The 18,504-nt window shown below is 40.6% G+C and overlaps 1 protein-coding gene across 8 annotated transcripts in view; it reads right to left on the bottom strand.

Annotated features, from left to right (window-relative positions):
• mtss1lb (MTSS I-BAR domain containing 2b) overlaps positions 1–18,504 on the bottom strand; it is a 75,799-nt gene that overhangs the window by 14,716 nt on the left and 42,579 nt on the right. For 5 of the 8 annotated variants that reach the window (XM_034867456.1, XM_034867488.1, XM_034867472.1 and 2 more), the window contains 4 exons: positions 5,930–6,014; positions 4,808–4,899; positions 2,661–2,735; positions 673–681 (listed from right to left, as the gene is read on the bottom strand). In XM_034867456.1, coding sequence (XP_034723347.1) covers positions 673–681; positions 2,661–2,735; positions 4,808–4,899; positions 5,930–6,014 — 261 coding nt within the window. The remainder of the gene's footprint in view (positions 1–672; positions 682–2,660; positions 2,736–4,807; positions 4,900–5,929; positions 6,015–18,504) is intronic. The other 3 variants (XM_034867465.1, XM_034867512.1, XM_034867480.1) reach the window with 1 other exon arrangement.

The raw sequence follows: 18,504 nt of genomic DNA, 5'->3' as shown, positions 1-18,504 counted from the left end.
ACTTATGCCCCAGGTATTTTAAGGAAGAACATTTATTTATTTACAATAAATTATTTATTCACAGAGAAAACTGGTGTTTTCTAAAAGGTTGGATTTTTCCATATGTTTTACTTAAGGCATTGATTTGCATTGAGAGATGATTTTTTATGGAAAGTAAACCCTGTCAATTTCCGAAAGATGATTTTGGTATTCCTCTTTTTAGTCAACATTAGCATGGGTTCATAAACTTATGAGGATATGTTGCCCAGGATATTTTATTTAAGGGTTAAACTAAAACGTCAGGGGACTTGCAGCTGAATTGTTACCTAAAATAAAAACTAGATTTAAGGCATTTGTTATTCTGATTCATATTGTGCTTATGTATTTTGCCAAATAATGGAATAATATATGCTTAATCAAGTTACAACAGACTCATTTCTCATTTCTTTGGGTGATCCGATTAGGTTACTCCAGCCCCAATTACAACGCTTTTCTGGCCCAAAGTCAACTTTTATGAGTATTCCATATTGTAAAACTATTCCCTAATATACACAGAAAAGTTCCCATGACTACTGGGAACTCTTGTCTCACAAATACCTCACCTTCCGTACACGCGTGCTTGTAATGTGAAAGTTGATAATGTGAGTTAAAAAGGAGGGGATGCGGAAGAGTGAACGATAGGCTGATACTTACCCTGGATCTCTATTACAGGGGGACAAATACCACAGGGGGGGAGAGACGGTAGCAGTGAGAAGGGGAGGTCGCAAAAAGGAAGCAAAATAAGAAAAGAGAAAGGCAGAACTTATTGTTAAGGTTAGTACAAGGAAGCCATCGCACGACTGCCACAGTTTAGAGCAAAATAACACGGCTGCAACCAAAAAACAGAACTGATAATAATACATAATAATGCATCAGCACAGCTAACCACACACTCGCAAACATAACAGCAACGCACACTACACTCTGTCACCGAATGTAATTATTTCATTGAATGTCAATTGCCAATGTTTCAGATAAACCAATAACTCTAAGAAGATAAGGAGTGTTGGTGATGTCTAAATGAAGCTTCTTGATGGATTTTCTTTATCATCTGAGCCCAAAAGATGGCGCTCTCTGTTTAACAAAGAGTTTGAAGCACACTGAATTACCATTCCTTGTTTTTTTTTCTTACACCTATATAGTTTGGTCAACATTAGTCAAAGTCCTTCACGTTCTATTTCTAGGATTGCTCATTGGTGTTGGAATTCTAACCTCTGGTGGATTTCTGAGGACTATGGTTACCTGGTCTTCAGATCTCTGCAGGGTAAATCCAGACAGATAGCTAGACTATCTGTCCAATCTGAGGACTATGGTTACTTGGTCCTCAGATCTCTGCAGGGTAAATCCAGACCGCTAGCTAGACCATCTGTCCAATCTGAGGACTATGTTTACCTGGTCCTCAGATCTCTGCAGGGTAAATCCAGACAGCTAGCTAGACCATCTGTCCAATCGGAATTGTCTCTCGCACGACTATTTTGCGTCAGCTCTATGCAGATCTTAGCTCCGCCCATGATGATTGTGATTGAAATTTAAAGAAAGAGATTTAAAGAAATGCAAATAAACCAGAGCAGGTTTTCCTCCCATCCCAGAATGCTGTGTGGACTAGCCAGACCCTCCTCTGCTCCACAACGTGTGGATGGTCTGGCAAAACTAATGGTTCATGAAGCTTTATTTGGACATCATCAAATTTTTTCAGAGTTCCAGTTCTCTTTCTGTCTCTTTCGGTCTTCTTTAAAAGAAAAGTCATTTTGAAATTTATTTTACATACATTCTTTTCTATTATGTATTCATCTGCCCGGCAACTGAATCTCCAGAAAGAAAGCACTCATTATCTGTTGCTGGATTTCTGAGTGATGTGAAGTTTTAGGAAAAATGACAATTCATAAGCAGTACTGTCGAGCACCACCGGATGGCAATATAAACCCAAAATAGTTTTGACCTCGACAATGAAGTACGGTTCTTGACCTCAAGAATGATTCAATTCTCTCTATGAGTGTGTGTGTGTGTGTGTGTGTGTGTGTGTGTGTGTGTGTGTGTCTATGGTCTTGTTTAGCTATATTCTTGGGGTCCAAAAACAGGAATACAAGGGTCCCGACATGTTTTTGGGGCCGAAATGCTGGACCTCAGAAGTTTAAAGGGCTGTTTGAGGGTTAGGACTTGGTTTTGGGATTAGGGTTAGAACCAGAATATGGTTATGGTGGGGGTAAGGGTTCAGGTTAGGGTAAGGGGCTAGGAAATGCATTATATCCATGATGGGTCCCCACAAAGATAGTGCAACGCACTGTGTGTGTGTGTGTGTGTGTGTGTGTGTGTGTGTATGCGTGCTGCAGTCAATGTATTTTGAGTCTGTTTGGTAATGCTTTTATCATGCATCCAAATCCGATACAAAGCATAAATCAACATTTGATTGAGTTTTGACCCAGGGACTACTGTTGTTGGGGTTAAATCACTGTTCACTAACAATGACAAGATCATAATGAGATAAAAGAGGTACAAATGAACTCAAGGTCCAAATATCGACAGCTACAGCACGTAATCTACAAAAAAACACAATCAAATTGATTTTGTGAACTTGAAAACACTGTTTGATGTCTACAACGTCACGTTGCTGTTTGAGCTTGAGCTTGGCTGCTGACCGTTACCTTTACGAGCCTTCTTCTGTAGCTTCATGGTGTCAGATGACTTCTTCTTGATCTCGTGGCGTGACCTCTTGTACTCTTGAAACCAGATGAACAGAGACGCTTTAGTAACAAAAATGTAAAAGCCTTCCGGACAAACTCATCTTGCACTTCCATTATTAACTTGAGAAACACTTCCAGAGGCTAAGGAACCAAGAGCTCGCTGATGAACACTTTACATTGATTGGGCGAAAACATGGATCCACAGTGAATTTCAGTCCAAGCTAATGGTACAGTAAATCTGAAACTAGTATGGGTTAGGGTTATTAATATGTATGCATGAGAACTATCATGAAAGCAATGTGTGTCTTTGGGATCTTACTATACAGTATTCGTGACAGAAGGGGACTTTCCCTGATCAAGCGTGTATTTTAGCAGTTCCTCCCTAAACTGCTCTTGGTTTATTGGATTTAAGTCAGTGTGAACGTGGAATGGACTAAAACAACAACAAAAAACATATTTTTACCTTATTTAGGGCTAACATCTGGCGTGCAAACACCCTCAGGCTGTGACCAGGCTGATATAGCACTGCATCAGCTGTTTTTTGATTCATTTCAGCCACTAGGTTGGTATATGGAAGGACCTGACACAAAGGGCTCCACCCAAAAAACCCTTGCTCAGTGTCATGGTTGTGGTTTGAGTCCCTGTGTGCTTGCTTCTTGTTTCCCTGTTATGTTTGTGTCTCTTGTCTCCCTGACTCTGTATTCTCGTCCCTTGTCCATGGTTATGTTCCATTCGCCTTTGTTCTATTCTGTTTTCTGTATTGTTTTCCTAGATCCATTCTTTGTGTATGTTTGCATCTTAACTTCCTGTATTATTTTCTAGTGTTCAGTTTCATGTGTCTGTAGCTGTGTTTCCACCCACACGTTTTTATCCAAATTCATTGATATCAAATGAAAAATGCCTTATGGAAACAGTAAAATTTGATGGAATTTCATGATTATAGACTAAAAAGGAATTACAATCGGTCTCATCGGATTTTCTCTTGATCAATATACGGCTTAGGCAATAAACGCTTATGGAAATATTATTTGCTGAATAAATAATGACTTGCGATTACGTTTTCGGTAATTTTACGGTTGCAACTCGCCACAAAATAAAGAATAAGAAGTTCTTTTTTGCCCAGTGTTTCCTCTCTGTCTGCACACATGGTGGATGTCAACAAAGACAGATGGAAGTGGACGGATGAGGAGACGAGAGACTTTATGAATTAAATTTATGAGCAAAATGTAACAGCTATTTTAGGTAGCAGAAATCTAAGAAATGGGAACTCGCGAAGGAAAATGGACTACAAAGTTAGGACAAGCATGTGATGTCATCACCACAGGTTTTTATTCACTTTAAAGCCGTTGGATGGAAACACACTTACAGCTTTAGTCCCATGAGTTTTTTTTACCAAACAGATTATTTAATTGACACTTGGATGGAAACTCAGCTTTTGTCCATCTGTGTTTCCTGTAGAGTCTGATAAGTCCCTGATGTGTTTCACCTGTCCCTCGTCAAGCCTCACGTCACCTGTCCCTCGTTACCACCCTCCTCTCCTTGTGTATATCAGTCTGATCGCTTGTACAGTGTCACATTCATTCCTATATGCGTAGTCTTTGTCCTAGTGTGTAGTTTCCTCCAGTTTTTTCTCTTTCTAGTTTCTGGATTTAGTTTTCTGTTTGATCTAGCTTGGGTAATAAACCTCACCTTTTGTCCAATCCCTTTACCTACATGTCTCCTTCTTTTGGGTCTCATCATTCGGGAATGTCCATATATATTTATATATATTACTTTCAAGTGCACATTCATGATAAATTACTTTGTAATGTCAATGGTGAAAGGCAACAATTTACTTCGCATTTGTTAAGACAATCACCTTCAACAATCGTGAATCCTCTCTTATTATACGTTATAATTAGCTGTGGATGGTTTTGGGGCTTATAAGGATTCGAACTCAAGAAAATATTCATTAAATATGGACTTTGGGGATAATATGCTTCTTAAAGAAACCTCACAAGGCAGTAGGTACTTTTGCTTTAAGGTAAGCAGCAGGAAAGCTATGGGGCCAGAACTTAATGTTATATTGGTTTTATGAATTAGCATAATAATCTACACAGTTTCTGTACCTTTGGCATGATCCTTATCCAACTGGTTGGCTGTCTTCTTCCAGTCCTCAATCTTGTCTTGGAGAGGAGTGATCAGACTCTCCATCAAAGCACTGTGGGAGAGATTTAAGAGGAAGGGACATAATTAAAAGACAGAGTTGACACAGCGTCCATGGGTGCTGCCTTGGTTAACTCAAAATCAATTCTAGGAAAAATATTTTTGGCGAGAGACTGACTTGAGCTGCATGTATGCTTCTGTGCAAGACCGTGCTAAGGTTTCCCTGTAGTCTACGTAAGTGGCCTGAAGTTTATACCTGCGCGATGGCTTGTGCTCCAATCTCTTTACGAGAATAGCAGGAGTGTGTGGTAGAGGGAGTGAGAGAGTGACAGTGATTAGCCTCAAAGCTAGCAGCGTCTCTAGTGGCATAGTGAGAGAAACCCCTGTTCTTTCTTACCACGGTTGGAAATCTGTACCAGGAAAGGTAAACCCTCTCCTTGATCTCACGTTTTTTAATGGAGAAGGAGAACCAGGAAATGCCGAGCCAATCACAGTTTTTGCGGTCTGCGTCAACGCAATCACATTTTTTTAAGGGGTGCACGTACCAAGCCATGGATTTAACGCAGAAGCATAAATTGGCCTTTGGTGTGCCAAGTCCCACAGAAAATCAGACGCTTCTGGAATGAGATCTTTACACATAATTCACTCCACGACACACAATAGCTTTTGGATTGACTCAGTTTTCAAAGGGAGCCGTGTCATTACCATGGCTGTACAGTACATCGTCATTATCATCACCATTATTGTAATAGCTTGTGCCGAGGAAAAGTCATTAGACAGTAGAGAATGAAGGAAAAGCCCAAGCAATGGTTGAAAACAGACTGGGTGAAAGTTCCAGAGTGGTCTGTGTTGTGTGCCAATTTACAGTCATTTCAATATGTACAGACCGAGCAGTGGTCCTAATGGAATCCGTTCAGCTGCCAACCTCACCAAGCACTAAACCAAGGTCAGTTTTAGATGGAAACATATGAAAGATCCTGATGGGCTTCAGAATAAGGTCAACAAAGGAAGAAAAGAAACAAAGGAAGGGGGTTAAGAAGGACAGAAATGGTAAGAAGGAAAGGAAAGAAAGACATGAATCTTACTTGGTGAACTGGCGAAGTTTGGCCTCAATGCTGCGATGCCTCATGCACATCCTTGTCAGGGCTGAACCGATATCTCTGGTTGCCCCTGGAAACACAAAACAGCCAGGTTTATATTATAAAACACAGACATATATACACATACAAACGCTATATGAGTCCCATTGCACATTTACCACTGAAGGCCCTTTTCTGTTCCACAAGAACCACACAAAGCTGCGATCAATATTTATATTACAGCGATTAGCGTGCAGTGTTATGTAAATGCTGGTGAAAGCATTGTATTCTTCAAACAGAAGAACTACCAAGCTTTTGTACCCTTTTACATTCAGCCAGTATTTACACAAGAGCCTTTACTGCCTCTCGTAGATACCACACACACTCCCGGCTACGTCCAAATAAAGTAGCGTCTCGTGAGGGTGTGTTTGTGTGAGAGCCGAGCGCTCAGGGACCCAGTTTCGTGAGCAGCTAACCTGCAACTGTAAACACCAGTCTATTTTAAGACCGAGTAGGTCCATGTGGAAAACGCTGACTCTGGAGTTAAAGTCAGTTTAACAGATGGCAGACGCTACTAACTTCCAAACATGGTGCTTAGCGCTGTACAGGTAGCAAGCGCACAACTTCACTCTCATGCTATCTACAGACTTTCCAGGAGAGGTACGGCTTATGTAGTATTCAGTGCCTCGAGAATACCATAATCTCTGCTGCCATTGAAATGTACACACAGGAAAATTCAGATTAAACGGCAGCAAAATGGGATTTTCTCGAGAGACACTATTTATCACTAGGGCTTAGTCAGGCTTATACAGTTAAATGCAGGGTGCTGAAGGAGGAAGGTTGTTATTCTAAATGGTTATGCACCAGATTATTATTATTCTTATTCATTTTTTTTTTTTTTACAGATTAGGGGGATGGGAAATTTTGATCAATAATTTAAGAATGAATATGATATGACTGTAACAGTAGAGGGAATTGAGGACCCAAACACAGAGAAAGAGAGTTTATTGTCACAAAAAAAAGGGAAAAGCCAAACGAGACGCGAAAATGCAAAAGCAAAGCCCAAAATCCACAAAAGTCCAAGGAGAAAACAAAGAAAACCCCAAACAGGAACACAGAAACTGGTTGGACGGATCACAGGGAAGATGAAAATGTAGAACAAACCGACGGGGAGAAAAAAAACCATTTTTTATTTTTTATATTAAAAAACGAAAAACAATTTTGTTATCCTATTGTCTTTGATGATGTTTATAGATGGAAATCTGCAAATAAATAGGTCTGTATACGTCTCATTTTTTTTTTGGTGACCCGGAAGCAATTTTAAGTAGTCTTAACGGTCCGTACGTGCAAAACTAAATGCTAGCTACTTATATTGTGTAATATGTTATATATTGAACAACGACAGCACCTGAAATATCCTGCATATCTTATCCAGACATGTCATCATCTTTTAGTGTAACCCGGGTCACAAAAAAAAATAATTTAAAATTAAGAAATGAGACGTATACACACATATTTTATTTTCTATAAACGCGTCAAAGACAATCCGGTAACGAGATTGTTTTTGGTTTTCCGTTTTTTTATGTCAAAACCAAAAACCCAAAACGGGTTGTTTTCCTTTTTTTTTTTTTTTATTTACTAATGGGAATTGTGAAACTGGCTGTTTGTCGTTTTTGTAGTTTTCATTTCAAAAGGAAAATCCGTTGGCCGCCAAGTACACCAGGAACACATCAACTCACAAAACACTCTGACAAGAGCCAATGGGAGCACAGATACTACACACACCGGGTAATGAGATAACGAGAGGCAGGTGACAAAAGGGCTCGGAAACAGGGACACAGCAAGTAAAACTAAAGACAAGACAGCACAGAAAACCATCAAAATAAAACAGGAAACGGATCATAGAGAGACTCAAGGGAAACGCACACAAGGCCGAGAAGGAACCAGGACGCAACCACAAGGAGACAAGACAGAACCAAAATACCAAATAAGGAGGAACAAAATAGCCAAACCATAAAAATAACTTTTTCAGTTACACCAATATGTGCAGTGACCATATTGTTAAGGAAATGAATCAAGCATGCATCTCGTTAACTCAGCTGCCGACATTCTTTATGTACTCTTAACTTGTCTGACAATGTTCAAGTTTCAGATTGCTAACAGTTACAGAGTTCGGATTTTTTTTTTCTTCTTTGAACTCGTCGTGTCAGACGTCAGACATGCTACACGCCAATCCACTACCACGAACTCTACAACTGCCTGTGTGGTTTGCTACGTGAAAGGCAGACTACTTCCTGCACGGACCTTTGGTATTCCTTAGGATACTGGGTTGAGTACAAATTGCTTTTTTGGAAAGTGAAATTAATTGTTTATGTCTTTTATGTTATGTCATACATGAATAGACCTTACATTGAACCAGAATGAAGCATACTGTACAGTTGTTAATCTCCTAGGTAATACTCCACTCTAAAGTGAGATTTCTTCTGGTTGTACTATACGCATGTGTGTCCCCATGCTGGCCTTGGTCTGATCACCCATAATGCCTTGCTCCTGAGCATCTTATTTCATTTTCTCACCAGCCAGTTTGTAGATTCAGATCAGAAGCCTTTCCATTCAAACAATCAAATACTCACATATGTTACCACATACTGATACACTTAGAAATGCTAAACCACGCACACAAACACACACACACACACACACACACACACATACACACACACACACACACAGAACACTTACACTGTGTGTTGTTCACATCCAGATAGAAGTGCTCCATTCATAATTAACAAATTCCTCCCTCTCGCCTCCTTTTCTACCCGGCAACCATTCATTAAAGGAGAACCACCCTCCCTCTGTACACATGCACACACACACACACACACACACACACACACACACACACACACACACACACCCAGTGTACTCCATGCATGCCGATCAGTTGTACAACTGAAGCAGTATTTTGAACTGTTTGTTGACAGAGGGATCCAAACCCAAATCAATAAGTAGATATTAAAAATGCTGTGGGTAGAGAGTGAATGAAGTCAAAACTAATGAAGAAAGAATGTGATACATTGTATCGAAGGAAAAAGGATTATTGGGAAAGGAACGGGAGAGGAAGAGATGGAGGAGAGATGAGAAAGTACGAAGACCAAAGGGGTCGCATTGCACATTTTAATGAGTTCACTGCTGGCGAGAGAAACATGGGACTTGAGTTACAGCCAAGAGAGAGAGAGTGTTTGTGTGTGTGTGTGTGTGTGTGTGTGTGTGTGTTTGATCTCTACATTTATGATGGTCCTCTTCCTGTTTGCCTGTTATTACCATGCCTTTCAGACTCCATAGGAGATCAACAACTTCACAAAACACACACTACTCACATCTGGAATACAGCTACTGTGTGTGTGTGCGTGTGTGTGAGTGTGTGTAAGTCACTGTTCATTTGCTTCCAATGCCAATCAACGTGTTTCATCCCCTTTTGAACTAAAAGAGGCCTAGCAATTGCTCGGATCACGCTACATCTGGCTTGTTGTTTGTGCAAAATTACAAAAAGAAGTTAAAAATGTATTTGTCTACACGCTAAAAATGTTGATGGACATTTTGGATCATGCAACGAGAAAGGCCTGCTTGGTTCTTTCGGGGAATAATTGTAAAGATTTACAAAGAATTTGTGTACGGCATTTCTTCTCTAACTGGGATACGTTTGGAGTGATGCTGCATCCAGAGCTTAGCACCGCCCAGGGCAATTGTGATTGGTTTAAAGATTTGTATTCCTCCTATACAAGTAACAAATATCAAATGTACATAAGATAAGATAAGAATTAAGAAAAGATTTGTCCCACAGTGGGGAAATTGCAGTTTGCCACAGCAAAGACAAGAGCAGAGATAGATAAGTGTACAAGTAGCATAAACAAGTGTCAAACAAAGATGTACCATCTTACAGTAAAATAAACTTACTGTACAAAAAATGAGACTAAAATAGAATATGCATAAATTAATACTGGTAGTATAAATACTGGTAGTATAAAAGTATTGTAGAAGGGCAATGCACATAAGTCAGATATGTGGGTGTAGCCCGAGTCCCCAGAGTTGTGGACATAGATCTGGCAATGTGAGACTAGTGGTTCACATACTGTAAGTCAGTGATGTTGTAATAACTATAAGGAAGACGCATCTCCCCCAAAAAAAGAAAACAAAATGTGTGAAGAGGGACGACAGACAAAGCCCAGCCACGGTACTGAAACATGCCCTTGCACCATTGTTTCACAGATTTGCATAATGTATGATTTTGTAAAATCTCCACGTTACTAATCCATCGTGAAAAATGTGGAGATTAATCGAATGTACCTGCCATACAAAACCGTTTTTACTTATCTCTGTCAGCTCTAGCCGCTGAAAAGAAATAAGAGGAGAAATGTAGGCCAATCACAACAGCTGGTCAGTCGGACGTCATGTTGCCTTGGTTCATTACTATTCATTCATTCATTGTTGGGTTTCTGTAAATAACATCACAGAGTATGGTCTAGATGAGATCACTGTTGTTGTGATTTGGCATTATTTAAATAAAACGTAATTGAAATTGAATGAGCTCGCCCAGTTGTGCTGGGTAAAGGATGCTGATGGGCAGCCTGTCATTGGCTAGCTGTTAGCCAATCAAAGTCAATCAGAGAGCTGGCCCAAATGAAGCTGAGTCTTCTTGCAGGATTTCCATACCACGCTAGAATGGCTTGAAACAAGGTAACCACGGCATTTGTAGACGTCCATGGTAGAATTTCAGACATTACCACAAAGTAATGAAATATGGGTGGCAGGGCACCTTACAGCATTACATTTGGTCGAACCAAAAGAACATTTTTGATGATATCTAGTCAGAGACCGCGCAAAGTCTTAGGCTGTGTCTCAAACCGCCTACTTGCACACTTACCCTGCAGTCACTCTAGCTACAAGAGACAGAGACAAAGGCAGGCTGCCATACATTTTCAATGGGAGTGACAAGAGACGACATGAACCCACACACACATGCACGCACGCACACACACAAAAACCAAAACCTCACTGTGAAAACCGGAAGAGGGCTTAGAGCAGGGAGAACAAGCACACATTAACCATCACACACAGACATTCTCACACTTTAACAGTTGTATTATAGAACAATGACACTGTTGTGCAGCCAGCAGCCATTCAACTGAGGATTACAAAATAGGATCTAGATGTACAAGTAAACTTCTAGAAAGCCGTCTTTTTATTTTAAAAGTTAAAAGCTTTTGGAGAGACTTTGCAATCAAACCAATACCAACACTCTGTCCCTTCAGCACGGAAGCAGGACTGTCCCAGAGACCACCAGCCCCACCTCAGCTTGTCAATATCCTGGAGCGATTCCAGTTCCTTTAGGATTACAGTTACAAATACAAACACACATATATGATGTTGTATACTGCTGCCAGAGAATATCAATGAGTCTCTGTCTGCACTCTAATGACAACACGCTCTCTCTCTCTCTCTCTCTCTCTCTCTCTCTCTCTCTCTCTCTCTGTGTCCTTGCCTGAGGCATCTGTGGCCTTCCCACCCATGCATTTCCATAGCAACTATTATCTATAATCTTGCAGAGGGATTTGTCAGCCTCTGTCATTCCATTTGCTGTGCAATGCAAGCAGACATGCCACTGCAGAAGTGAACATTAGTGATGACCAGACGCCATTTGTGTGCGTGTGTGTGTGTGTGTGTCTAGTCCTCTTTTTTTATGTCGCACTAGGTGAAAAAGCCAAAAAATAGTCATGTTTTCAACATTAGATCTACTGGGAAAGCTCACAGTTATCGACACACACAGGGACACACATGAAGACACACAAACACACTAGTCTTATTTCTCAAACTTCTAAATGTATGTAAGAGATAATGTTGACAGCCTTGTTAAATACTTGATTCTGATTGGTCAATCGAGCAGTTAAGTATAACAGCCCTTTGTTTTTTTATAACAGACCACTGCCAAGTATTGCAGACCATTGCCATTATTAAATCAATGTTGTTTTTAAATCAATATTCGTGCTCATACAGAGCTAATGGCAACAGTGCAAACAGATCATTAGTTCGCTCCATGGTTAGCTCACTCACCGGGGTGACCTTGCTTCTGCTGGTGAGCCATGCTCATCAGCGGTATAGTTAACCATACCAAATGAGACGCAGGTGTTCCCAGCAGGTAACCTCTGCATGAGTACTGTGTAGTAAGCGGGATAATGTAGAGGGAGCTGGTCATTATTGCGCATTAGAATCCAGACAGGGTGATGCAAGTCCTGCAATATAATATTTTCACAAGATGTTGGAATCTACGACACACACAGACGTTGAGGCTTTTATTCATGTTATGGCAGATAATACAGTTTTGATATCTGCTTTGTTATGTTGTTACACTAGCGTTATGGTGGTCACCATAGCACCAGTCTCTAAATATTAACCATGTCTTCTATTTACTTTGGTTAAAACCTGAATGACTGATAAATCCAAAGATCCAATCCAAACCCAAAGCCTCTGGCTCAGTGTTCACATTAAATTGTTAAATTGCCCAGTCAACCAGTAGAAAAAGGGATTTAAAAATTGTGTTTGAAAATGGAACTCATTACTCGAGCAGTGTGTCATACTCTGTTTCTAAAATGTTACACTACTCTTCTACACTCTTTGCTCTGCACTCTGGACCAATTTCTGACAGAAGGCTAGTGAGCTCACAAGACATCATCCAGATGTGACATATCCTTGATCTGCACACCTGTCACCACCAACTTGTGGACTACTGTAATGCCTGACTGATACTGGATTTGTGAGGTTTATACTGATAGCCTAACCCTTCTTTGAAACATAAGTAGATAAAAAAAGAATCTTTCCATGGATCGGGTGGAAGATCAGATTGTCTCTGTTTGACATCAGTAGGTCAGTCAATGGGTCGCAGGTTCAAATCCCCCTTTGGGCCAAGTTTGTAGTGTGGCCAAGCTGGGTAGGTGCCGGTTCACCTCCAGGGCATTGCTTAGGTGCCCTTGAGCACGGCACCAACCCCCTAACTAGTTTGCCTGCCTAAACACACACACACACACACACACACAAATGACCGCAATGTCCACTAAACTGTACCAATGCAGGGGCACAGGCCCAGATATCAGAATGTGAAGATCTGTGTGTGTGTTCGTGTGTGTGTGTGTGTGTGTGTGCAAACGCATGCATGTGGGTTAAGGGGATGGCTTTTTATGCACACATACACTCACTGACCCATACAATAAGTATTGAATACTTGCAATAAGGCAGTGTTGAAAAGAAGGTGGAAGAGAGAAGGAGGAATGGAAAGAGGAAGCCATAGAGGATGTAGTAGGTGATATAAGGAGCTGGAGGAGGAACATGGCGTCGGGGATGACGCTGCTTTCGTGTCTCGGGTGGCATAACAAGGAGGGAGAGTTAATGCCAGAGCAGGTGAGGCTGCAGTTGCCAAGGTTACAGACGTCTGCAGCAAGCGCCCATCTGTTCCCCTGACACCAGCATCTCTGCGGTGACACAGCAACAATGAAATGAGTTAGGGTTAGACCAAAGGAAAGAGACAAGAAGAAGAGACAAAGGAGGTGGTGAATGATGGGGGGACAGATTACAGAGGGGAAGGCAGGCAGGGAGACTGCAGTAGTACTGTAGCAGCGCCAGATAAAGCAGAATAATTCATGAGCCCTACATTAGATTCTCTTTTCACTACGAAACAGTGTCAAAGATCGCTTTCCAAGACAACCAGACAGCCAGTCACCCCAGCCAAAACAAGCCACACATTTTTAAAACAACGTCTACACAAACTCAAGTGTATTTCAGGCAAAATCCTGCACAGCAGACCTCAAATACCGCATGCTGGAGGAATGCATTACAGCATGAAACGTTATACTTACAGTGAGCAATAAGCCATAAGAGGCATTTGTTTAGAAGGATTGTAATTGAGAAGAAAACAAGTGGTCACAGTGTAAAGGCTCATTTGGTTTATTAATCAATAATGCAGCTTAACAATGTGGTGAGCAAGTCATATCGTGAGGGATGATATTGGGTCGTGACCTAATGATTTGATGAAACAACGGGGGGTATGTTAAGCTTTGGCCAATCAAAACTCAGAAAAAGGAGCATTGTATAATAGTCGTGTCCAGTTTACACAGCTGACCTGAACCCTGTTGCAACACACAGCTCATATATAGTTGTCGTCTTGTCTGTGTGTTGTTACAGCCAGTGCATCAATTTTGAATGAGCTCAGTGCGATTCTGTCTACTTGTCTGCTGTCTGTGGAGTATTTATATAGGGTGATATTAGTACTTTTAATTAAGTAGAAATCTGAGTACTTCTTTCCCCATTATATTTTCTGAACCAAAATGCAGAAAACATCACAAGCTTTAACCGGACTGGAACTACAAATTGTCCTGTCAGTCAGACTTTATTCCAGTTGATAGACTGGAACACACAATTGCATGCACACACACACACACACAAACACACACACACAAACCACAACATGCCAGCTTTGACCTCTGATCTCGTCCCTGGACCCATGACAAGTCATGGCGAGGTTACTTCCCGTCAAAACACATCTCTCCACTCCAACTGCTGTTGCTATGGTGACAGGAGGATAAGATTGCCAATGACAGTTGAACTGACAAATGCTCTCAGGGCTAAAAAGGTGCAAATTAGCTGTTTGCCTTGAACTTTTGCTTCTTTGTCATTCACATATGTCACGCAGCCTTTTTTTGCCCTTTTTCTGTAGATGTTTTTTTTTTTTGATTCTCCCTCCAGTAGTACAGAAATTGTAAGGAAAAATAGTAGTGTTTGTTAGTTTTTGGTATTTTAATTCAAATTCTTGGCAAAACAATCCCTGTTGCTGTTGATCAGAAGCGTGAAGAAATAGTGTCTGCTGTGATGAACCTGAACCATCGCTGTTCTGGTCCGGTCTGGATGATTTCCACGGCCAGTCGGATCTGTCCCCAGTCGCCTCAAACAGCACACAGCATTCCAGTAATAAATCATAATGACGTCGTGTGGCCACAACAACAACAAATCTCTTTATCTAGCCAATCTGTTTTCTTCCATGGGTTAAAATTATTAAGTACACTGTCTGTTCAGCTTACCTGGGACACCTGCTGTTTGCACCAAATAGACAAAATGTCCAATATTTACAGTACGACATAGTGACTTGTTGATTTTGCAAAAGAGAGAAAAACAGACCGTGAATGGACATTCACATTTCTTTCTTGGTGATGTTTTTTAATGTGTGGAATGACAGAAAACATACTAAACAGGCCAGAACTAAAGGTGATTACACAGAATCTAACTCTTATCATGAGAAGAAATCCATTCCCATGCTCGCTGATTCAAACAAGTAATCATGACCAAAAATAAAACAGACTTTCCGTTTATTGGTCTGATAACAGCTGATCTAAAGTACTCAGTCAGTCTCAGTACTGAACTACTGGAAACTGTGGCGTGATCATAGCTTATTCAACCCTAATTGTCATCAATTAATGCCTCAGAGTACTCAAATTACCCTTTACGGTAATTAGCACTCACAAGCCTTTTCGCCATGAAATCTGTAATTAGGTACTTCAAAGAATGATAATACTTTCAGAACCACTTGATTGATCTAGTCCTGGTAGCACATTTTTTCTCGTCTTAAACTGATATTGGCCTTTCATGCTTTAAACCAGGGATGGTACATGTCTTAATGATGTTGGCAAAGGTTGCCTGAAATAAATGACACGTAAAATCGATGTAATTTGGGAAATGGATCAAAATGATCTTTCAATTATCGGAGGAGCATCGGCGATTCCCCCAGTATATTTTTCTCTCTACACTCCCGCCTACTTGCACACGTCCCAAGAAAAAAACACACACACACACACACACACACACACAGTGTAACTTATCAAATAAGCTGACCAATAGCCTGTAGCTGAACTTTTCCAGACACCATGGCCGGAGTTAGGGATGAAAACTTGATTATAGACCTTAGTGGTCCCCTAATACTGTATCTGAAGTCTCTTTTATATAGACCTTAGTGGTCCCCTAATACTGTATCTGAAGTCTCTTTTATATAGGCCTTAGTGGTCCCCTAATACTGTATCTGAAGTCTCTTTTATATAGACCTTGTGGTCCCTAATACTATATCTGAAGTCTCTTTTATATAGAACTTAGTGGTCCCCTAATACTGTATCTGAAGTCTCTTTTATGTAGACCTTAGTGGTCCCCTAATACTGTATCTGAAGTCTATTTTATATAGTCCTTAGTGGTCCCATAATACTGTATCTGAAGTCTCTTTTATATAGACCTCGTGGTCCCTTATACTGTATCTGAAGTCTCTTTTATATAGACCTTAGTGGTCCCCTAATACTGTATCTGAAGTCTCTTTTATGTAGACCTTAGTGGTCCCCTAATACTGTATCTGAAGACTATTTTATATAGTCCTTAGTGGTCCCCTAATACTGTATCTGAAGTCTCTTTTATGTAGACCCTAGTTGTCCCCTAATACTGTATAATAGCCCTGCAACAAATTGTACCTTTGCCTTGTCTCTTTATGCTGTGCTGTTTCATTTTTCTTGTCTTTGTGTCAGAGATGTTTACTGATCTAGGAAAAAAGACTAATATACATAGCATGAGGTTATTTTTCCATATCATCCATACTTATGGGAGTGGTAGGAAGAAGAGAACTGAGAAACAGAATGATGACCACGGTGAAGAGAAGAAAGAGCTCAAAGGTCAAAGCCAGAAGCTTTAGGTTAAAACGTATTGGAGATCTGACTTCATGTGTGATCGGGATAACATCACGTTAAACTGTATCTGCTATATGTCTTGGTTTTCTATCTTAGTCTTGCTCCCTCCCTCCCTCTCTGTCTTTTTCACGAATTCCGGTCTAAGGGAGATATACGTTGCTTTCCTGTCATATGGGATTAACCATCCAAACAACTTGACATCCCATAGCACTAACCGTATGGTGTGGAAGCCATACAATCGACCCCGGTCCCCTCAACGTCAGCCAAAAGCACGCATCCAGAGTATTTGTTTCCTGCCCTGACATCTGTCCTGGGAGTATGCAAATAAGGGCCCATCATCAAACCCAGAGATCATAATAATCTGATGGGAATTAGAGCTGGATAAAATCAAATATCACAATATTTTTGACCAAATACATCAATATTGTAGCAATATTGTAGGGTTGACAATTGGTGCTTTCACAAAATATCAACACAATGAGATTTTAGATAAATAATGTGGATATAATGACCAAGTGGGTAAAGTCAAATAATAGAACAGCTATTAAGTCTGGTAAATGACTTTACTGTAATACAGCCTTTAGAACCAGAAACAGACAACTCTGTCATATCTCAATATTACCATGTCTAAAGTTTAAGATGATATCTATCTCATATATCGATAATAATATCAATCCATTGCCCAGTGCTAATGTGAATGAGATCAACAATGTGGTTCCAGAGGTGAAACTCATATCTATTTTCTCCATGAGGAGTTTGATGATCAGCCATTCTTATATAATTCTTAATATAAACATCTTCTGAAGCGTCAATAGCTATAATAAATGGGGGGAAATCACTTAAGGAACCAGAGTACTTCAAATAGTTAAGTAACTAGTTACAAATTAATTGCAAGAAAACATCAATGATCCAGGGTCACAGCGACCATTTGGCAAATAACCCTTTACATCATAGACAAAGCCCACTGCCAGACTACTTATTTACCCTCTAAACCCACATGCACAGATGTACACACACATACTCAGCGCCTCGGACCCATTAGGAAGCAGGACACTGTAGAACAGTGAGTGTGCTGGTGTAATGGTTTAGAGTGGAGTCAGCTGGGCCTGGGAAAGCAGGCACTTTCTCTGGCTTTGATTACAGAGGCTTTAAATCTCTTTTACACACATACACGCACACAATGACACAGTTGAATATACAAACTGAAATACACATTCCCTCCTTCCCCAGAGACTATAGGCCTCCAGACGGCACAGTTAATCAAACATGTTTGGCCAAGGACAGTTTCTGCTGCTAAAAATAGCAACTCAGAAAGTGAAACAGGCCAGATTGCACTGACATTACACAAGAAACCGTTCACTCCTTCCTTGTTGGGTTGTAAAGTAAAAGGCAAGTTGATAAAAGTCTGCATAGATTCTATTCGGAAAGATTTGGTGTGCCAAATAGTCCTGACAGTACCTAGGTAAGGACTACTAGCCAGTCAGAAGCAGAGTATGAGGGCCCTGACAGTACCTAGGAAAGGACTACTAGCCAGTCAGAAGCAGAGTATGAGGACCCTGACAGTACCTAGGTAAGGACTACTAGCCAGTCAGAAGCAGAGTATGAGGGCATGCCCTGACAGTAACTAAGTGGGGACTACTAGCCAGTCAGGAGCAGAGTATAAGAGAATGCCATGCTAGCAGCTAGGCCAGTATTATAACGTGTGTTACAAAGTGATGCACATTTGTCTCTGAAGTAAAGGCTGGACTACAACAGAGCTGTTTGAAGCAGTTGGTGAACAGTGTTTTCTGTTAGAGATGGTAAGTCCCTTTGGGGGGG

The sequence above is a fragment of the Etheostoma cragini genome, chromosome 1 (genome assembly GCF_013103735.1).
Source record: "Etheostoma cragini isolate CJK2018 chromosome 1, CSU_Ecrag_1.0, whole genome shotgun sequence".
In the NCBI taxonomy this organism is placed as follows: Eukaryota; Metazoa; Chordata; class Actinopteri; order Perciformes; family Percidae; genus Etheostoma; species Etheostoma cragini.
This window is presented reverse-complemented; position numbering and strand designations above follow the sequence as displayed.